The sequence below is a fragment of the Sinohyriopsis cumingii genome, chromosome 8 (assembly GCF_028554795.1).
Source record: "Sinohyriopsis cumingii isolate HCF-2022 chromosome 8, ASM2855479v2, whole genome shotgun sequence".
Taxonomy (NCBI): Eukaryota; Metazoa; Mollusca; class Bivalvia; order Unionida; family Unionidae; genus Sinohyriopsis; species Sinohyriopsis cumingii.
This window is the reverse complement of record NC_142968.1, coordinates 61,653,251-61,677,514: the sequence shown is the minus strand read 5'-3', so window position 1 is coordinate 61,677,514 and position 24,264 is coordinate 61,653,251. Positions and strand designations below refer to the sequence as shown.

General features: G+C 34.2%; 1 protein-coding gene across 1 annotated transcript in view; it reads left to right on the top strand.

Moving 5' to 3' along the window:
- LOC149793664 (SCO-spondin-like) overlaps positions 1-24,264 on the top strand; it is a 112,748-nt gene that overhangs the window by 46,247 nt on the left and 42,237 nt on the right. The window contains exons 17-23 of the mRNA XM_089969031.1: positions 2,638-2,781; positions 4,161-4,309; positions 4,799-4,952; positions 6,123-6,244; positions 11,099-11,250; positions 13,746-13,778; positions 20,756-20,898. Of these exons, the coding sequence (XP_089825157.1) occupies positions 2,638-2,781; positions 4,161-4,309; positions 4,799-4,952; positions 6,123-6,244; positions 11,099-11,250; positions 13,746-13,778; positions 20,756-20,898 (897 nt within the window). The remainder of the gene's footprint in view (positions 1-2,637; positions 2,782-4,160; positions 4,310-4,798; positions 4,953-6,122; positions 6,245-11,098; positions 11,251-13,745; positions 13,779-20,755; positions 20,899-24,264) is intronic.

Genomic DNA, 24,264 nt, shown 5'->3' with positions numbered 1-24,264 from the left:
ACTAATTATAATAACATTTAGTTATTAATTTTCTTGCTAATGGTAATAAAATGTTCCTAATGTTCCATGTTTCACTGATAGCATCGCAAACAATTTTAATTTAGTAGAAATATATATTTCAATGTAATACATAGCCTTGCAGCAAGAGTTGACATGCTATTTTTTTTAGTAAGAAACTAAATAAATGATATCAAAATTACAGTATACACTATGTTGTCTAATATTGAAGTTTATGAAATGGATAATGGAAGAAAATTAAATCCATGTACAAGCAAACGGGTGCATATAAAAATGTTTAATAATTTTAAATTTCCCGACGAATAGACAGGTTCTCGAATAATGGTCTGAAATCTTTTTCTAGACGTTAAGAAGGCATGTCGTTTTCAGTATAGATTATGTACTGCAGGTATTGCCATAGGGATGAGTGTATAATATGCAATGGATTTTCAGACCTCATGGTTTCATGAATACTCTAAAACTACAAGATTCAATTCTTACAATTACAATTAATTATAAAAGTAATAACTGATGTCAAGACATAAATAACATTATTCTCGTTAGCCCATCGATTGCAAATATGAACATAACACATCATGAATGGAACTAGAGCACATAAATAGTTTATCACTGCTACACATGATGCATTTGTTTTCTCATTATGTGTTCATATTTTTTACTCCGTTAACATTACATTGTGAGAATCGTGCAGTATTTTTCCATACTGCAAGGTTCCATATAACATGACACGCGTGTCTAACATTAGCATTGTGTATTAGGAACTATTTTGTAAAACAAAGCATGTACGCTCGTATAGTAGGCGTTTAGCTTTTGTTTTATTACATTTATTGTACATAATTACCCAAGATTTTCCGTCCATTTCAAGTCACGACGATAACGTTCAAAATGTACAGTGAGTCAGAGACAAAACTTTCAAAACAAGCGAACGCATAAACGTGACTTTCGCAATGTCCACAACAATTATGAGAGACCCAGTATAGAAAATACCATTCTGATCATTCAAAGAGTTATTTAGGGGAAATGTTCATAACGATTTTGCAAACAGAATGGTCGAAAAGATGACCAGTGCTCAGCAGGGTATATAACAATACAATATAAAGCATATTGAAGTCATATTGAAGCCAAGAGCTGTCGCCTATCTATCAAATAGTAAGGTTTCGTTATAAAATAACTCAGAGCCTCAGGGAATTAAGCCAAGATGATGATGAAGTGTTTTATCACAGTAACCACGTTGCCAATATCCACGTATTAATTTACCGATACAATGATTTTTTTTATGTAGGCTAGCAATGAAAGTCATTCAGGTCATGCACTTAACTGGGTCCCTCAATATAGAATATGCAACTGACAGGCATAAACATGACTTCTTTAGCTGGCAATAAAATGTAAATACATATTTGCATTTTGAATTTTATGAAAGTGTACTTTCATAATTGTTGTTGTTGTTGTTATTGTTCTAGGGTTTAACGTCATGTTTCAGCACAAGATAGGCTATACATGGCGGCCAGTATAATTGGTGGAGGAAGAACCCTGGAAAACCCAGGGAAGAACCACCGACCCACGAGAAGCAACTGGCAGGCTTTCCCACGTACCCACGCTAGCCGATCCTTGGACTCAAACCCAAGCAGAAAGAGGTGATATGGCAGTGATCCGGGACGGTGAGCGCTGTAGACCACTCGGTCACTCGGGGCCCCACTTTCGTAAATTAGTCTGCAATTCCAAATTTAATGACCCATGTCATAGGTTCCAAGATTTGTTGCAGAACGCACAAATGTCCTGTAATTTTAACTACATTTCTAACAGAAATATTATTCCCTTTACAGCACTCAAAATGAAATGAATGTAATTTTTCTTAACATCTTTTGAAATTTCAATTAAAAGAAGAAATATTTGTTGCACTTTATGATTCCACAATCAATGATGGAACCGATGTGCCGTTGATTGAATGCCAGTCAACGGATGAAATCCCTTGTACATCTCATGGAATCGACTCAGCTAATAAATCCAGTCCATCACAGCATAAAAGCAAGACTATGTTGGATCAATATAAAACACAGATTCAATCCATTCCAGAATACCTGAAAAAGTTGTTTCAATGCGTATTATTACTCTTAATTTCAATATTAATGTAAACAAAAATTAGAATTGTATTTTAAACTATTGTTGAGCGCACGACGAAGCTCAAAGTTTGCTGGGCGGTGCTATGAGCACATTAATATTTTGACTGTATATTGATGAATCTACGGTTGTTCTTTGTTTATGAATGCAGCATAAATTTTTTGCAGCGTATTCTTTGCGTTATTAAGCCATAGGTGGTAAAATAAAATCAGTAAATAATAAAAAGGCTACTGCAGATGAAGTCTTTGTATTCGGACTAATATCGCTCCCATGGTAGCGAAACTTAACTATATAAAACTTGTTCATATTTTCCCATACAAAAGCAGTAACCTATAAAACTTAATGCTTGACATACCATGACTTCATAAACGCTTGTAATTATTTGTCTTTTAAGGTAAATGGTGAACTTTTCATCTATTACAAGAGTCGCTGAATACAGTTTGCATTCCTTTTTCTGTTTTTCATGTGTAATTTGATTTTGCTCGTCTATCCACTGTATAGTGGACGGTTCCTGGTCAGAGTGGAACGGATGGGGTCGATGTCACAGAGGACTACAGTCCCGATCAAGGGAGTGTAATAATCCAGCTCCACTCTATAATGGTACGAATTGCCAGGGAAGCAATGAAGACGTAACCAATTGTACTGGTAAGTAATGTGTGTCATTTGGATTATTAACGTAGCTTTAAAACAAAATTAAGTCATATCGCTACAATGTCTGCAGTGTGACAGTATATAGTAAGGTCTAACACTGGGGTATCATGTCGCAAACATGTATCATGATGTCACACCCAGTCACATTATCCTGACAAATCGGGGTTCGAATATGTGACCATCCGCATCTGAGGCCGACACTCTAAGCACTAGGTCAACGGAACGGTCCGAAAGTAATGAGAATATGAGGTTTTGCCATTATCGAACAGGTTTTAATTCCAGTAGCTTGTATGACACAGGTTTAAATGCCTTTTAAAAAGTTTTGCAATAAACTAGATTGTTAAAAATCATCGAAACACTCCTTCCGCATTGAAATATTGGAATTTAGTTTCTAATATAACCACTTGTAAAACGGTTTTTGCAACCTTTAAATTTGACCTATGCAATAAACCTTTTCTTCATTCCAGTTTTAATCCTTTGTCAATCATCCCACACCACACCAATCAATATGTATCCTTTCATGTAAGAACGTTGCGCTTCAATAATCACACTCATATATGAAACTTTCTAGCTAAATATGTTGTACCTGACAGAGCTTCAGATGACCATAAGGACGACTACAAATAATTTTTGTTCCTACTACCACTAACAGTATCATTAATAGCATACAAACGTAAACCATCTTGCTTTGAATAATAGTGATAATTGTCCAATTGCACAAAATACAGTTTTCTACCATCCTCTTTCACTCCACACAGGTCGTATCCCAGAATACGTTAAATATACAACTTCGTTTTATAAGTACCTGCATACATTTTGCCTGAAAAGAAGTATTGGAAAATATCTGAAGCATATATATGACATTCGACCTCTCCTTAGCTACTTTGGATACCGTAATTGTTTACTTTTGGCTTTATACGGCACTTTTCGGTCTTTATTCGCTATATCCTGCCAAAGAAATTGTCAGTAGGTCACATTTCCAAGACCAACCAGAGGCAGCAAATCAGGGTTGCATGGGTATCGAACTCGTAACAATTGGATTACGAGTCCGACATTCTACCAACTAAACTACTGCGGTTTCTCGATGAAGGGGATGAAAATAATACACTACTCAGTACCTGATTAATAAGAACACCTATATGACATTTGATACAGCGATTTTCGAGGTTAACGAGTTGTTGAAAGACAGAGAGACAGACAAAACGCGAGTTGATAGGTTATGAAATAGTCACTGAAACTAAAAGAATATATTACTATAATGATTACTATTACATCTGTCTTCATTACATATCGGATCGAAAAGGAAATTGTAATGCAGTTACAGTTGACATGGTTGCTCATTATCGTTACTTTATGTAGCTTACTTTTTCCAGAAGAGACAACGATTACAACCTTATCACCCCTTGTCCAGTTAGTTCCGCCAGAAATATTCGGTCCTACCGAAACTGGTGTTGGTGGCAACATCACTCTTCTATGTCTGACAGGTGTACCGGACCTTAACGTCACCTGGTTTTACCAAGAGGTAAACGTTATACATGTTCATGAATCTCATGTGTTCTCTCAAACGGAAATCTACTAATTTACAATTAATAATGCGTACGTCTATGTTCAGGTTACATGGAGGTATCTGAATCTATCTATCTATCTATCTATCTATCTATCTATCTATCTATCTATCTATCTATCTTTTGAGATATTGAAAGAGAGAGTATCACATTTTACACTGCAAACCTAATTTAAAACGAACGACAATATAAGTCTCCAGAGAAATACGGTTTATTAATTTAAAATGTTCAAGAAATATAATCAGAATAACAAAAATAAAAATAAAAATTTGGTTTAATTCTTCAAATTAATATCCGTTCTCTTCTTATGTTCCTAACATTTCCAAAATTCATAATTTGCTTAGTTTAACTTTTACTTAAAAACTTAAACTTAATACGTTCCAATATGATATGATTTAACTAGTAAATTCCATTTTTTCTATACAACCTACCTCATAACTTTTCAGAGCGACAGCCTTCCTGTGGGAGTACGCCAGCCATTTGGAACAAATGAGCTTATTATTACTGGTGTTGATTCAAAGAATTATGGGAAATATACATGTGCCCTTTCAGACGGTTCCCAAACGGTGAAAAATCAAGTCGTTATTAACCTTCATGAGTGTACGTGTCCTTCAGTTCTTATATATTTTATATACGATGCACACTATAAACAAATATACTTTCAGATAACATAACTGTTGTCAAATACGAATTTTACAGAAGAGATTACAATTTTTAATATTGTTGCATGGTGCATTGAAACCATGACATCTCTCTTATATTGATGTAGTCTGCACGAACAACTGCATTGCATTCTGGAAAGATTGCTCGTTAGAAATTCATAAATCTTTTAAAGATGTATATAGCCTCGTCTTTATCATCGCTCGCAAACTGATGCGTTCATAAAGCCTTTCCTCCCAGCCAAGCCGAGATAAGGCAATGGTTAGAGTGCAGGTCATGAGAAAGAAAGGTTGCGTTATCGAAGTCTAGCATTGAATTAGCCTGGGTCGGCCACCGAGGAGTGTCCTTTGTTCAAGGCTCCTTGCCATTGCACCAAATAGCATATTTTAGCTTGCGTGGCGTAAACAAAATAATACCACCACCACCATTGCAGTCCTATGTAACATCATATTTTTACTTATGTTCTTTAATTGATTAAATTTCGTGGTCCGCTTTATTAAAGCATCTCACCCTAATGGTGCCTCACAATGAGGATGAGAGTGTAAGCCGATTCAAACATACAGTGAACATTTAACAGAAGCCAGTGTTAGTTTTCTTAAAGAAACATACGGTTGAAAGCCAAATGTGAAAATACGTTAAACTGTTTTTGAAAGTCAACGTTGGGGCTTTTTAGCCGATATACAGATTTTGCTCTGATGAAGTTGCAGTTAAAATTCATCAACAGCAACATTTTGTTATAATATACTAATAACAGAAGTATAAATAATACTGGTACTAACCGATAAATTTATAATAATAATAATAATAATAATAATAATAATGATGAATTTTGCTACTATCATAAAAGTATGCTTAGACTGATATAAATATGAGAAGTTGTACAAAGCTTTTATAATCATGTATATACTGAGTGGTCATGGAAAGACACATGTTCATACCTAACTAATATTCATGTCATCTTTATCATCATGGAAGAGGCTGCAACTTCAGACTGAAAATGAAAATAGCGATTCACGAGGATAGATAATTTACAAAGAATTCGACTTTATCTGTTTAACAGGAAATAAAGGAGGTGATGGTCTATCATTTGTTTGTTTTCTTTCTTTACAGCCGCTCCGGTAATATTGTATTTGATAAAAAGTCCTGATACTGTTGCTGAGGGCTCGCCAGTGAAACTGAAGTGCGATGTTTTAGCATTTCCTGATCCTGTTATTAGATGGGGATACAAAGATGTAAGTCAGCGATTCATATTATGATGGACACATTTAATTTGTGATAGTTTACAACATAGTTTAATTTGTGACTCAAACGAAAAAGCTCCGGTGTTCCGATTGCATTTAACAATGAATACGACAGTGTCACAAATGATTTATAAATTATACTTTTAGCAGATATCTTATTATTTGAGAGAAAAGAATACGATAAAGAGAAAACCCAGCAAATCTCCGCACTTGAATGACTTCAATGATTCGGCTAGTTAAAGTTGCAATTAATATACAAACCCTACTTTAACAAAGTTGCAGATGGCAATAATTATTACTGTTGGGTTTAGGATGGATTGCTTACAATCAGAATTCGTATCGTAAAAAGGTTTGGGTTATTACACCAATGATTGCGATGAAATAAAATTGAGCTCCTGTTATGATAACAACTTTTATTTGACGAATATCGAACTTTATCACCTATCTGTATAAGTGTCACGATCAGCAGTTATTTGGATTTTATTATAACGATCATTTATTTTTAAAATTCTAATAATTCTTACCAATCGACTACATGCAATCACATTACATATGTTAATACAATTATATTTATTAGACTACTGATGAAGACAGCATATAATGCCAACATCCCCAATGAAATATCAATATTTGTTTGAGGCATACTTCGATAGTTTGCCGATAGGAGAGTTGACGTAAAAGAAAACATTGTTACGACATCGTCCTACTCAATAATTTGTGGCATGGCAAATACTAGCATTATAGGGAATGATGTGCAAATTTATAGAAAAGTATCAAACTGACAGCTCCCAATAGATAACTGAATTTTCCATCCTATTTATATCAAATTGCTTCCGACCGAATTCCAATTCTTTGCTTTCGGTTATCATAGTTGCGCAATCTTTAGTACTTAACAAAAATTATTAAGCCAAATTTCACAAAAATATAACTTAAATCTATTGGCAATATATTATATTACATTACATCATTGTTCCAGCCGTTTTAATTTTTTGACATTAATATTAATATTATTATTATTATTACTAGTATTTTTTATTATAGGTAAAATACAATTTTGCCATCCCTTTAATCATAGACGAGTTGGCAGTGGAAAAGCAAATAGAAGATAGACACTCTGCTCAAGATCACATTTTCCAGAATATTATTTCACTGTCGTTTTAGATGACGGCAATTTGATAAAATATCACTCGCTGCTTGACAATAACATGAAAACTCAAATAGCGCCGATCAACACCGATCATCATGTATCTGTTCCTCATATATGTTTTCTCAAACACTTGTAGATATTTACACAGTTATTCAAAACTTTTGAAATAGATGACAATACCTTCTTTGTCCGGTGGTTCTTTTCCCATATAGTGATGTATTGGTGGTCAACGTGATATAGACTCAATTCATCTGAATTTAGTGTAATGCAAAGTAACTGATAACAGTATGAAATTCATTGGCTATATAGCTCGCCTACGTCGTGTCCCGGTGGAGAAATAGTTTGGTGTGACATACGGAAATGTATGAACTTCTTTGAAACAGGAAGAATCTGCAAAATAACAATTAATTGAGACTGATTTGGTCCATTTCTTATTAGTCTTGATTAGTAATTTCGTGCTCTCTATGCTCTCATTAAACCATTGTTTTCTTTTTGGTACATCCTACTGGTATACACTATGTAACAAGATACGTTAAAACCCAACAAACATTCAAGTTTCCGAAGCATACATTAATTTCCTAAAATATCAAATCAAAACAAACTTAAAAAAAATTAAACCTAACTTACAGTATGATATGAATTTCATTACAGTCTCTTAAATATATTCATAGTAATCCGAAAGTTTTTCAAATAAATTTCAAATGAAGGTTCTGATGTGCTGATGTGCTATCAGCACTTTATAAATAAAGTTATATTATACAAACGTTTTACGTCAAGGTAAATCTAATGAAAGTGAATTTCATAAAAGTCTTTTATTGTTTCACAGTAATCCAACTAATTTAAATAATAATCTCCAACAATTCACAATAATTCAGCAAGGTACTGTCTGTTTAGAATAAATTGTACCTTAATTTATGATGGGGAATGCTTGTACATTTACTCTTCATATAGTACAAGCCAGCCACATAATTAAATAATTGAAAAAAAATGTCATAAACCCAGACGACGTAAATAAAACTATAATATAAAATAATATATGATATAGATATTCTTATCACGTGAATAACAGAAGTCAAAAGAGAGTTTGATGTTGGTTTGTTACGGCGTTTGAAGACTCAATAGCACACTACTGTTATGTCATGCAAATTAGTAAAATGACTTGACAAAGGACACATCATTGCAGCTGTACTAGACTGAACCGAGAAAAAGATTGAAATCCTCACAATCTAGTCGAGAGTGCATCACGCTAGCCACTGCTTGCTTTATTTTATTTAATTTTTGGCTTGTGTTCGAATAGACAACATCTTTTTGTTTTACATGTTTTGTACGGTTATTTAAGAGACAGCCACTTTTCAGTCCGCATGGAAAAATTATGCGAGAAATCATGCTTGTGCTCTGCATATCTATTTACACTACAACATCGTTTATTAGTTGTTAAATATTCGTACGCTTTCTAAGCTTCGTGGAAAGTGTTATATTGGTATCATTGTGTGTGTTTGCAAACACGATTTGATTAGATTTAGGATGCACAGCGATGCAAAGTATAAACAATCGTGTTCTTTCCATTGTTTTTGAATCATCTGTTGCAATTTTCACATTGGGAAAGAATGGCATTGGCAGGTGGGATGTTGGTTTGCTACTACATGTAATAATTATCATAAAGTCACAAGCTATGATGAAGTTTTCAGCAGGGGAAAAGCCACAAAATTCAAGAAAAAGGGGCATTTTCTTGGAAGCGAATCGCAAACAGACCTTAGAAAACAAAACTCGAAAAGCGACATGACCACGAGTACTAAATTCTAGCATGTGTACTGCCATCGAGTATCTCTTCAAGTCAAAGGCATATTTATCATTACTGATAGGATGAATCTCGTCAGTTCTATGGCAGTACCACCGATTCATACCATTCTACGCCGTTAATCAAATGGAATGATTGGAGGACCATTTTCTTTATATACTTTCAATAACATATATTAATATGTAATTGAATTACATGAACGATTTGAAAGATGTTTCCTGCTGTAAAGTAAAAGGTATGTCGCAATTAAATGCTAATCCTGAAAACTGCGTTACTCGAGCTATATGTGGGTCTTACGATTCTGACGCACAATGCGTTCAAACCTTACATTCGACAAATTGACAGCGTCCATGCCGGGCGTCACCATATCTTTGGCTTTTCGTAAAAAGTGTAACTGTCATGCAATATGTGAAGTATTCGTTTTAAATTCGCATTTCTGAACAAGCATCAGCGTGAAGTTATTATGATTCAAATCAGTTGCTTTTGGAAAGTCTGTTCTAGGAAACGTTAGCACGAGGTTATGGCTAGTTTTTGCATGCTCTGATGGAAGTTTGTATTATGTAAATAAGTGTTTAATAATTTGCACAAGAAAAATTAAATGGACCTTTATATTGCCTGCATACACGCATACACACAGGTGGTGAAATGGAGGATGATTAGGATAGAAGAATGGGTTTTAACTTCAATATTCCGATGCCAGCGCAATCCTTTTGGACTCATGAGATTGCATTCTATTGCCACATAGTTTGATATAAAAGTCACTTCGTGCAATCAATTTGATCAGAACACGACGCTATACTATTCTTATTGTTGCCTTTTCTGAATGGCTGTTGATCCTGACGATTATACCCATACATGATGTAAATGAATGTTTCTTTTTATTTTAAGAATTAAAAGCACATACAGCAATAATTCCATATAGTAATAATACAAACTCTGTTGTGATTGTATGCGATATGGACCCATTTTTGTAAAAAGTCATTTCAGGTGCAGTCGATATAATCTGGCCTTTAATTTATAATATCCTTCTGGATAGTTGCTGACTTTTGACTTTGTGGCGATATGTAGTCTGATCGAATATACGTCGATACAAAGTGGTATAACATTGTCAGGCTGAAAGTGTCAGCAGTTGCAAACACCTGTTGTAAAAACGCCAATTTTGTTACAATATGCGTAGTGCTTGCATGCAGATGTAACAATGTTCACTTTCATAATCATGCATGTTTACGGTCGCTTCATCCAATTACATGTTCACGTATATCTATCTATCTATCTATCTATCTATCTATCTATCTATCTATATATATATATATATATATATATATATATATATATATATATATATATATATATATATATATATATATATATTGGGATAGATATTTTAACTGAATAATCATAAAAACAAAAGTTATCATTACAATACCTATTGTAATTGCATGTAATCGTAAATGCTAATTTCATATTATTGAAAATTGGTATTTTAAACTTTTTTGTTGAACGTTATCTTAACAGACCTTGTAATCTATACAAATTGTAATTTTGTTACTATTTGGTATGTTATAAAGCATTTTAACATTTCAACTGTACGCACTGCATCAGATTATGTTTGAGCCATTTCTGGCTTAAAATGAAACTATACAAGATCTGTTACTTGATTGTTTTACTTTATTTGTATATATCCTGGTTTTGATACCAACAGTTCCAACTAAAACTGTAATACAGATGCTTTTATCAGCACATTAATTGGACATCTGTTTTGGCGAAAATGCCCTTCCTGTTGCATCCAATCAAACATGAGGCTAAGATGTTTTCCGATACTATTCAATCACTTGATCACCTTTACAACCACATTTAATTGCATGTAAACACCGAAACAATTTTTTTTGTTCTTCTCTAGCGTTCCGGAAATGCTTACGTACCGCCACCAGTGTCTTACAAAGACGGAGGCAAAGAAATTGACATTGACTCCTTCCAAAGTGTGCTGTATGGAGGAACCTGGACATGCAATGCAATAAACAAACTGGGATCAGATCATAGAGATATCGTTGTGTAATATGTAAACTTGTGTTTCAGTTTTACCAAAAGTAAATAAATCCGTACATTGTTGAAAGCAGCGATTTTTTTTTTTATTTTCATGAAATATACATTTTAAGTTATACTGATTGAAAGACGGTATTTAGGTGGATATCTGCTCTGTTGGTGTGTGTGTGAAGTGGATTCTGCAATTATTGTTGATGACAAAAGACGAAACATCTGTCAAGTTTACAGAGAATTGGTGTTTCCCCATTATTGTCTTTATCAGTTAGTCACATCTTAACATCGTGAATATTTGTGGTGCAGCAGATCTCGGAAAATTGATATTTTTCTATGGAAATGTGAACGTGAAGAAAACGATTATCGAATGAGTTGTAACTCATGTATGCTTTTGACGGAGGGCAGTTCTTCAACGAGGACATCGTTTGGTCTGTAAATTTAAATAGCACTTTCGTCCTGTTGTGCTTGCCTTGAAACATATTGTCTCCCAAGAACAATAATTAGTCCAAAATGTGCTCATCTTAAAATCAAGAGCTCCAAAACGAAACTCTATACCGGAAAAATGTGTTGTTCCAAACCAGAAAAGAGCGTTTTGGACTCTATAAACCACAGCTCCTGTCGAAATAAAAATGAAGATGTCTGTTGCATCTCTTGAGAGAAAGGAAATTGGGCTCTAGAAGGTCCAAAATGTGAACAAAAACGAAACTCTTCACCTAACACAAGATAGCCAATACAAATGTTTTGTGTGTCACTAGCTAGGACATTGAAATTTACGATTTTGTTACATAAATTGAAATTTCGATGTAATTATTAGCGAGAATGTATCAAAGATTGGTTAAAACCGAAATATTCTTAACCTTATTATTATTATTATTATTATTATTATTTATGGAATATAAAAACACACACTAACAAATCATGGATCTTCTTTCATTAGTTGCAACTGTAGAATACGTTTTCCTCATCCGAGTCCTCCTTCGTTGCCGTCGTCCTTCCTGTAATTGCTGCAAGTGATGAGATGAGGATGCAGGTGATGGTTTGATTTTTGGTGAAGCAAGACAGGTTTATTTCTTTTGCATTTTGCCAAAGAAATAATAAATAAAAATCTCATCTCTTTAAGGGCATCTCGAATTTAATGTATGCAAAATGTTTATGGGTAATCACCCTTACTCCAACCTCATCTGTTTTTCCAGGCATTCGCGATCATTTTCTAAATGATGAAAACCTCTCAAAATTATATATGATATCAGCTTCCGACATTTTAACTATCTTGCGTAACAAGCATACATATGCAGGTGTTCGACGTGCTTACCTAATAAATAGAGCGTTATTTGGGCATCGATCGGCATTAAATTTATCTACATGTTCAAAAATTATAAAGTTAGCCATATTTTTAATATTATATTTCAGACCCTTTAGTCTCCGATAAAGTCTACTTTAGTAAGTTTAGTATTACTTTCGGTCTCAACAATTTTAATATTGTTCCGGTCTATTTTTTCTTGTGTCGGCTAAACTGATGTGAGAGTTTCGTACCTTTAGCCTTATTTTCTGATCACCGCCATATATTTTTGGATGATATTCCTGATTTTGCTGTTAGTGTCCGATAAAGTCCTTATTAGGCTCGGATTTTTACGATCACGTTTAATCTCAGGTATATTAACGGAATGTTCTGGCATTTCTTTCTATTATCCGCAATATTCCATGATAGTTTAGTATGTTAGCATTTCTTATAGTCATTTAGTGCTATTATGAGATTGGTATTGCTATTACACCAGCAGCATGTTATGTGCAACTTTACCGAAACATCCAACATAATCTGAGGGAGAGATAGTCGTATATTTAGCATCGGATATTTGTATCTAACCACTAGGCATCATTCTGTTCAAGACATTCATCTTTCAGTCTTTTTAAATGTTTACTATTTTTTGGCGATAGTGAGAAATTGTCTGTCAAAGAATGTAATTACAATCCTCATTACTTTAGATCTTACCTTTATACGTTACCTTTACACAACTGTGTGCAGGTGTGGTTGTTGGTCAGTAACACTGCATTTGTCAGTTAGAATGGTCAGTAAGTTTATGCTCTGGTCAGTAACACATAGTATCATGCATAAAATCACTCCATCCAGCGAAAACTTGCCTTTCAACATGTTCAAAGGCAAAAAGATAAATCATCTCTAAACAGAGTCTTGCTTCGATTTTGTGTAGACGCTTGTTAAATCTAACATTGTGATTATCGTCAGCTTTTTTAAACACTGTGTCGTTAGAAACATTCAATGTGTCATGTTACATACCACGTAGGCATCCGTGTGTGTACATGTTTTCCGTGCATAATATATCGTCCAAGTACGTTCGGTAAGGGTAAATATCCATACGGCTGCTGACTGATATGTTGTTAAAGCGCAGATACAGTTATCTGAACAACGAATATATGAAAATGGTGACGGGAGCCGAATTGTTTCTGTCCACTTTGAGAACTTTGACTTTCAAGTACATTTGACTGTTATTCAGATCCATGGAATCTTTTCAGCTTGCCCTTTTGAGGTAAGTTAATAGGTGCTTAACAAGTCAAAAACGTTCAGGACACAGTTTTACCCATTTCTATTCTTGCATCAACATTGTCGCTATTGTCTTGGCAAACAGATTGAGCTCTGACTTGGAAAGGTGTCAAAAAGCTAGGTGCATCGTTGTTTTTTTCTTTTCCAGTTAGCAATAAAATGTGTCAGATTCTTTGACGTTTCCTGTTGTTCTTCTTATATTATTCTTGTTCTGAACATGTTGATCAGATCTGAAAGAGCTTCGACGTGTCCTTCTGTCTCCCTTTAATGTGGCACAGAGGAAGAAAATATGTCTTGGCCAAAAGTGTGTAAATTTACATTTATATCTCGGCAACCATAAAGGTCTTGTTTAAAAGAACATATTGTTGACTGCGTCATTGATAGTGTTATTTAGACTTGGTCTATGAGAACGTTTTGAAGTAATTTTTGTCCTTGCATAAATGCTGCATCTCTTAAGGTATTCATTTCTAGTGTGTCCATAGGTTTTAAGATGGTTGGTGACGTAAGAAAATATAATTTTAGCATATGTCCTAAACCATGTCTTCATTATCGAATTACTACTTGATATACAGGGCACATATTATTCAATTCATTGGAGAATCGTCTTCGAAAACATCGGTGTTGACTTTTACTTGGATAATAAAATGCTTCTAAAATCGATCGCTTTTGTGAATGTCTTCCATTCGTTGTTATGAATGTCTGGCATGGAAACGTAACCACACCAACAAAAACCTGGAACAAATCTAAATGACCATTATGGTGCGGGCCATAAATTGTATTTTAAGACGATGAACATCTTTATGGTAATTGATCCGTACACGTATGTGAGCTGTCACCATGACGGTGCCATGCTGATCGCTGGAAATAGCTACAACTGTTTCGACCACAACGTTGGTCATTAAAATAAATACCTACAAAAAATATATGCAATTTATAGTCCACGGAAGATTTAGGTAATGGAGTTCTATTATTCTTAGTGACCATTGTCACGTTTGTCCAACAGTTTTTTAATTGATATTAAGGGCATGTGTAGCTTTAACGATATTTGCGAAGCAACTTCCAATGTTGTTCCTCGTAATCCAATTGTTTGTCTCGTGGTAATCTAGTTGCTACACAACATGAAGTGTTGGTGAGAAACTGATTCATAGAGCTATTACTCGATATGTCATATTAACTTGGTTATTTATCTTTCGATGGCTCTGGTCTCCTAAACATTACTCGATGTCAACTGAGAATGACTATCCAATTATTCCAAGTTAATGTTGCTACCGTTGTTGTGACCTCAGTAGTTGATGTGGTCACTATCTTTGTTGTTAATGTCAATGCAATATTATAAAAAAGGAATGTGAAAACAATAGCTCATAGAACTGCTGAACAAACTGTCCACACTTGTGTGTCTACTTGTTGCTAACTAAAACGTGCAATCGCTGCTCCGACGACACAACATACAACAACAATTTGGCAGAAATATGCAAATTAATTTTAACGAAATTGTTATCAACACTACAATCACAGAGGTTGTGTTTGTAGGTTTGGAAGAGATGTATTATAAGAAGGAGAGATAGCTTCTGTGTTCAACGGTATAATGGCGCACATTTTATTTTTATAATCAATGACTTGTGAAGCGGCAATCCATGAATCACATTTAGGTCGATATGTTCCAGTGCACTTTCAAATCTCTAAGTCAATATTTGCACGCTGTACGTGTTCTGCAATCGAGAATGATTTCGTACACACTTTTTTCTGTCACTTGCTTAAATTGATGCACGTTACAAGTATCTGTAAACACTTCACCGTTCATGTCTTTCAATTTATAAACATGTCCATCGTGTCCATCTACGTTTCTCTGGTGAAACGAAACGATTCGGATGTCTAGTTACATAAGTAATCTTTGTTAAAAAATACATTTGAAATTTATAATGCAAAATCCATCACCAGTCGTTAATATGTATTTCCTAATGGTGGTAGGTGACGTTCCAAACTATCGATTAAACACAACAGCTTCCTTCGCAGGATTCACTTCTTTGGGTGCTTATCGAATGTATTATTGATACGACTAATTACTGACTTTAATAAAACTGGTTGAAATTGTAATGTATTAGAGAGTGTGATGATGTGTAAAATATTTGCAGACGCGATATTTCTTTCAATTCTTTTTGGAAATTCTTTTCAGAAATTGTGTGATACGGTCTGCTTGCCACTGTAGAGAGAACGACCATTTGGTTCTAAAACCAGCTGATTTATGTAGCATTTACCGAAGCTTCTGCAGAAGTCAGTGGAACTAAGTTCTTTCTGAAGATACGTCACTGGCACAACACAAATCTTGTTGCTGAAGAAGCTATCAACTTCATCATTTATCAAAAGCAATTAGGGATTATGGCAAGCTGCACATTTAATTGATATTTGAGCGGACTGAGTTTACAACACTTCTCATATGTCTTCTTCTGCCATATTTGTTAATGCTGCTTTCCTAGCGGCTTTTGTTTTTCTTTGCTTCCCATGACAGTCTTGTCATCAGTCAGAGTAGGTTCTTCTGTTTTGTCTTAAGTGTTTTTGCGAAAAGGTTGAAGACACAGTAATACTTTCCTTGTCGTTACCGTTTCTCTGTTTTTGACAAATACGTTCGAGCCATCAAGGATGTAATTCTTTGAATAACTTAGACATCTCGGTGAGATTAAGATTCAGGGGGCAAATGAGGTATTTATCTTTCGTAACAACGAATGAGTTCCAATGATCATTGTATGGAAATAAAGTGAGTTTGCGTCCGTCCATAAGATACAATGGTGTGATGTCGTTCCTATACATAACGCGTTTTATCTTCTACTCTTTCTTATTTCTTTACACCACATAAACACAGTCCAATAATATACCATACCAAAGACGCAGCAACGCTTAACAAGGGACCAATACGCATGGGTAGAAATCTTCCTCCGTGAATCTTAATATAGTGTCTGACGGGGATTTTCTTTGTCAGGATTTGGCGATATTTTTCTATTCGTTGTTTCTCTATCGTGAAAAAAATTACTGTTCCTTTTATAAACGTTCAACACACGGTATTGATGATTCTTTTGGGTAGAATTGCAATAATTTATTGTTTGCATGGGAACATTTAATGTGACCAGTACATTCAAACAATCCAATATTTCGCTAAACCAGAAATAATCCCTTTCTTTCATATATAAAATGGCTTCTTCTTGGGATAATAAGAAGAACAGTACGAACTTCTAGTTGACATCTTTTGTTTCAGGAGTAAAAATATAAAAGTGAATCATATCGGGCTGCTTTTATATTGACATAATTCTCCAATGATTGCCCGCGTGTGAGATCAACTTCAGTATGGACATCACTTGATAGTAAGGTGTTTTCAACCATCTAAATTGTGTAAGATACTGTTGGAGCTAAATGATTTGTCTCATTAAAGACAACGTTACAAAATACAACAGGTTTACAACAAAGTGTACTGGATTCATCAATTGTTTCATCAATTTAGAAAAATCTTCAAACAAGTCTCGGAGTCATTACGAAAATAAATGACGAAGAAGAAATATAAGTGGCAGGAGACATTGTCCCCGAGCGGCGTTGTTTATATGGAGCACGTGCTCTTTGTAGCAGCGATAACTCTTTCCAGCATGAAATTTGTTTTTTTTCTTCTTCTCTTGGGACATTCATTTCTTTTTGTATTATTAATTTGCTGCATCATTATCGCTTCTTTCCTTTATGGTCTTTTGGAGGATTTTATCTTTCTATCTTTGACGTTAAAATACACATAAAAGAGAATGAGGAGAAGAAAAGAAGATGACATCGCCTAATTTGAACTGTCTCCTCCTAAAAAGCTTCGTCACAAATGTTTCAAAATCATTTGCATTTTGTTTGTGTATCAATACCAGGATCAGTGACATGTGATAATGCAACATAATGCTTTTTATCAAAACACATTTGGTTGAATAGGGTATATGAATGATAAACCATCGTAACATTTCTTTGACACTGGTTTAAACCAAATGTGAATTGATTTGTGCATATTTTCACAACTTATGCCACACATACCATGAAACAGTCTGGCAGGAGGATGAGATTGAACAAATATCATGTCGAATACTGTTTGAAAGAAAAGGAGTGAAAGATGTTGTTAAAGGTTTCTCCAAATTGACGTAAATGGTGACGTGCACATGACAGAAGCTCCTTCTTGGTAATAATGGTGAAACAAACTGGTATGGTATAAAATGTCTAATACAGGAAACTGACATGTTTTAAATTAAAGAGTAAATACGCATACACAATATAATTTTTGTTCGATCACACTTTTGACACATGCAATTTTGCTTAGTCGTTGATTTCAGCAATCAGTATGTTATAAGGATGGCGATGATACAATCCCTCACAACTTTGTCGTACAATCTTTCGTAAATCGCTTTGAGAACTGAGGATGATGCATCTATAAACGTGGTACTGAAAATTATCAGACATCAAAAACACAAGCTATTATATAAATTTCATACATTTTTATTTTTTTCTCCAAACTGTATTTACTTTTCAAATTCCGTGTGCAAATATTAAAATACAAAACTCATAAGAGTAAATTACTCCATATGTCAATAAGGCACAAACAAAAATCAGCAAAGCTGCATAAAAAAGAATTAAATGTCACACGGAATCTACGTACATTCTTTGGTGTTCTTTTTGCCTCAATGAAATTCATTGTCTCTCGATTTCTTAGCGAATGACATTTTTTCTTTCTTTTCTATATTGCCCTAAAACGATATTCATGAACTTGCGATATTTCCTCTTCTATTTCGATTTTTCTACCACGGTGTTTTTAAAATTGTTTTTAATTCCGCTTTCTCTTCTGACATTTCATTTTGCACTGTTTCAATGATGACTATTTTATCGGTAACACATACTTGGTTAATAAAGTATTAAACAATCAATTAGAATTACATAATCACCAATACCTTTTTATGAACGGAAGACGAACTATGAAGACTTAAGTTAAATATTAGAACTGATGGTGATTGAACCTTCCAGCACGCCGTATTAATCCAGCTTGTATTGGTCAGAAAGAGAAAATGAACCAACCGCTTTTGTACAGACTTTCGCTATGAAAAGGCAACCTAATAACGTTTCGTGGTGTGCATGGCATGACATAAATGTTAACGCTGTTAAGGGAAAATTGATCATTACACTAATCCTTAAAGTGCCAGAGCTGCACATCAACGTTCGTATTGAGAACGGATGCGCCTAGCACTGGAATAGGAGCAGTCTTGCTATAAGAGCAAGAGGGGTAAAATTGCCTAATAGGATATTGCTGCCTTGGGAACAACATTACACCTTGATAGAAAAGGATTGATCAAAATATAGATGTGTGTGAATAATGTGACGATATGGCCAGGCTAACCGCATCTTTGTTGGTGCCTTTCAACGCTATCTTGCATGCTGGAGTTACTTTTTGGCAATACATATATATATATATATATATATATATATATATATATATATATATATATATATATATATATATATATATATATATATATATAAGAAAATACACAGTTGCTTCAAAGTGAATCATATATTCAAACACAAACTCAATCATAACTGGCTAAACATTAATTTAATTCTTGATTACAACTAATGGTGTTTTTAGTATCTCGTCCTATGGTTATCGAACAATTTAACTTTTTCATTCTCAGAATGGTCGAAATGTGTTAAATGACTAATCACTAAATGTCAAACATAGCCCGACATTAATGTTTGAAGAACATACATTATATAATGTATCCTGTGAAATCTGAAATGGCTGATCGTGGTATAAATAGGTCGCTATCTGTAAAATATTTCACTTTACAGTCATGAAAGGTACTTTGTCTTTATTAAGTGACGGCACTGTAACCATTGGATACTTACATATGCTAAGGGAAGGAAATGACAAGGATCTCATAGCTGATGCATATGTTGTCAGAAATGGGCAATGATTTAACAGTGAATGGATGAAACTTGGTTCTCATCAGTTGGAACTTGTTCAACATCTTTCATAAATTAGGCATTACATGTTATTTCATTTGTGATTCTGCTTATAATATATTTTAATGAGAGGAGAACGGCAGGAGAGAGAAACGAATATAATATTTTTAGTAACAAATTTAATTCGGTTTCAGGTACTGTTTATTCAAATTCTTCGAAATAGCGTCTAGGATGCTAGTTGATGTAATATTGAACACTTTGATATGCAATAACATTTTGAAGTCCAATTTGAAACATTTAACATTGTATGGACCATCTGTCCTAATCATTTGAACATTTGTCACTGACACGTTATCTTTTACAATAATTGATTACCGCTGTGAATACGCTAGTATTATCACATATTTCAAACGGTCAGGTCACTGGTCGTTTACAGTCTTTCCATCCTAGAGGTGTGTTATTCGCACCATACACATTCACCACAGAATAAGTATTGGAGTTGCCAGAATAAATAGCATTACTCTGATGTGATAATTATCGAATGTAGCAAGTGTGCAAGTCGAATTGCTGCTAAAAAGTTATAGAGATCTGATGATTCCGACCCGGATTAATTTAGATGTTTTTATTATCAGATAATTGTATTTAATATGGCGGCATGCAGTGTTAATTCATATTCTTGATTAAATAGTTTCGGGCGCTATGGTTGAATAACTTTCTGTCAGCATTGAGGCTACAATAATCAACACGATCCTTGTAATAGAGGTGAGTTCATGTCTTGAAAGTTAACCCATTTTTGTGCGGGGGCTCGATGAAAGATATCCATTACGTCATAATTGCTATGAAAGAAATATGTTTTTTTTTGTCGCGGTATATAATAGAACGCATATACATGTACATCGTCACAAGGGGTAAAAGTTGTATTTTCTAGGTGTTGCTACATTTAGGATTCAAATATTCGAATATCGCGCGAGTATAATCCAGTTTTTTAAGTTTGTCTTTCAGAAAATTTGACGTTGATCAGACACTTGGAATTTTGGTTGACACGTTCAACCCGTATCAAATATTTATAACTTATGCATACCGTCTCAAACCAAAGTGTGCTGTTATAGAGTGTTTTGATAATGCTCTCATGTATTACATCACCAGTTTGGCAAGATTTAAGTTTAATCATCAGAAAATGACTATCATTTCTAGGCCAACTTCCCGTTTTGTTATCTACTTGTTTGCTTCTGACAAAAATGTGCAATTTAATAAATTCAAGTCATGTGTGTAAACTGTAGGGAAAAATGAATTCGCGAATTTACAAAACTTTACAAAATCGTCCTAATAGAATTCAGCTCAGAGCTTGACGCATCAATCATTTTAATACGAATACAGAACATGCACAAGAGAATATAGAGATCATTTGGGAGACTTTGATGATTTCCCTATTTGGTATATCAAACAAGGTTTCACTCTAAGCACGTGTGTTGGTCTGCTTAGTGATAATATCATATATGTCTGAATTATCATCTGTAACAGATCTTGAACTAGGCGTGCTTGTGTTTTCAATGTACACGTTGCTGGCAATGGCATGTTCTGTCGCTGGAATCTGCACGATTAGCCTCGGGTGTCGTTAATGAAAGCATTATACAACTCAGAAATCATCGCTTCTATTGTGTTCTCATCAAATCACACTTGATACTAGACCATGGCATATGTATTTGTACACAAACTAACCACGTTTCGGTACGATAAATATTCCCCTGGTTGCAGAGCAAGCATACTGCCTAAGGATTTTATGAGCGTATCAGTCCAATCAAGTTCAAGTAATGAGACTTTTTGTGGTGACATGCTATAAATAGTAGACAGAACATCCTGTACATAAAGTGTCATGTCATATATATATATATATATATATATATATATATATATATATATATATATATATATATATATATATATATATATATATATATATATATATATATATGAGTAACACCAGTAAATTCACACAATCAGTACGAAACCTAGGTGTTACTCTGGACAGTACTCTCACATTCCACCAACATGTCATTTACATATGGAAGGCTGCATATCCTGAGCTGAGACGCATTAGCTCAATTCGCAAATATGTTTCAGTTGATGCCACTAAAACACTTGTGTGTTCATTAGTACTTTCAAGACTGGACTATTGTAACTAAATTATGTCTGGTTCATCTCAATATCTACTCCAGAAACTTCAAAACGTTCAAACCACAGCTTTTCGGATCATACTTAGAGTACCACGATCAGAGCACACCTCACCACTATTATGTAATCTACACTGGCTATCCATTCGATCCAGAATAAAATACACAAATTGTTCTCTGTGCTACGTTTCACTGTCGGACTCTAGTCCAACATACCTATCCAAATTCACCCACGTGTACACACGAGCAAGATACCTACGCTCCTCTTCTGACACTCGTATATACACTATTCCCACTATGAAAACAAAGTCATATCTACAGCGTTCTTTTTGCATACCAGGGTCCAGCAACGTGGAATTAATTGCCCACTGAACTTAGACACAAAGACACAGTGATCCCATTCAAGAGTGCTCTCAAAACTCACTTAGTTCGACTGCACATAACAAACTAAAAGACCTAATAATATTTCCTAACTTAAATATTCTCAGCATGTTTTTATAGATGTTTTCTAATGTCATGGTGTTTGTTTTTGTAATCATATCATTATATGTTTTTTATCTGATAGGTGTTGTATAATGTTGTAAAGCGCTTTGAGCTTCTAAAGATTAGGCGCTATACAAAGTCCTCATTATTATTATTATTATTATTATTATTATATAATTTTACATCGGGTTTGCAAAGTCTCATTCTGCGGACAGTTGTTCTGCTTATTTGAAAGACTGGTCTCTTCAGAATAACAATTCTTGAGCATGGATGTAAAATGTCTGCTATGTTTTTGTCAAAGATCAGGATGTGGGAAAATAAAACTAAGACGTTCAAAAGGCTTATCTTGGAAGCTTTTCACGAAGCATCTAGTTGTTTGAAGACACGCAAACACGTCTATAAGATAATATTTCAGAAGTATATAGCCATCCTAGTAATACGTTATAATTTCATTCAATTCTATAATCCAAGTATTTGCGGGATTTGCTAAAAGTGTCAGCATCGCCACTGGTTGTGACCTTGTTCTTTGTTTGCCCAAACCCACTAGCACAAAATGAATAATTTCTATCCAAGGATATATAATATTACTAGTTAATGTTTCAAGGGTTTTCGAATGTTACAATCGAACCCTTCTCATATTTAGCCTGACATGAACATTTTACCTTTTTTACGCCCAAGAAGAAATCTATAATGCAAAACATTACAGTTTGTATAGTGGTATGTATATTTAATTTGTACTTGTTTATTTCTTCTCCATTAATGTTTGTTATTTATAAACGTATTTTGGACTTGACCTTTTCCAAAATAAGTTCATTAAAACATATTTTATTTTGTAAACAAAAATATATAATTACAATTTCTCTATAAGTGCGAGTTAAATATTAGGATCATTATCAATACCGGCAAACATGTTCTTTGGGTCTGGGTCTAGGACATTGGAATGCCTCCATGAGGAAAATTTCTAACCGGATGCTCCCTGTGTTTAAAATTATAATTTTGTAATAAACCTTGTCTTTATCACAACTTGCAATAATATCGAAATGAACTTTAGACCCTCATCCTGGTTCTTCATTTGTGTCTTAGCTTGCTGTTTACTTGAAATATTATTTATTCTTGAATTCAACCCCTGACATAGAATCAGTCTTACTGTTCTGTTGAGTATTTTTATTGGGGTAGAATTATTTTTAAAAAAATATTATTCACTGGAAATATAAAGTGCTCGTTCTGCCTGCGTGGGTTCGAATCTCGGATTCGGCCAATATGGGTATGCGAGAAAGCATGCCAGTAACTTCTCGTGTGTCGGTGGTTCTTTCCTTGGGTTATTCGGGTTCTTCCTCCACCATTTATACTGGCAGGAATGTATATCCTATCATGTGGTGAAAATGGCGTTAAACCCTACAACAACAGCACTACAAAAGTGCTCATAATTTAATATTCTTGAAAATTATTTTGGAAATACAGTGATTTTAAAAATGAATATATTTTGGTCATACTTTTGTGGTACATCAAAAGACCTTTATTACATCGTCACACTATAGATCACTGTACCATTATCATATTTGGGACTACAGGCACGTTAAAACAATCAATATTGGAACTTATTTGAAACACCACTGGAAATCAGTAGAATCTTTACATTAACACATTCAATATTGGAATATTTTGGAATTACAGTGATTTTAAAAATGAAAATATTTGGGTTATACTATTATGGTACATCAAGAGACCTTTATCACACCGTCACACTATATGTCACTATAGCATTAGCATATTCAAGACTCCAGGCACGTTAAAACAATCAATATTGGAACTTATTTGACATACCACTGGAAATAGTAGAATCTTTACATTTGGACT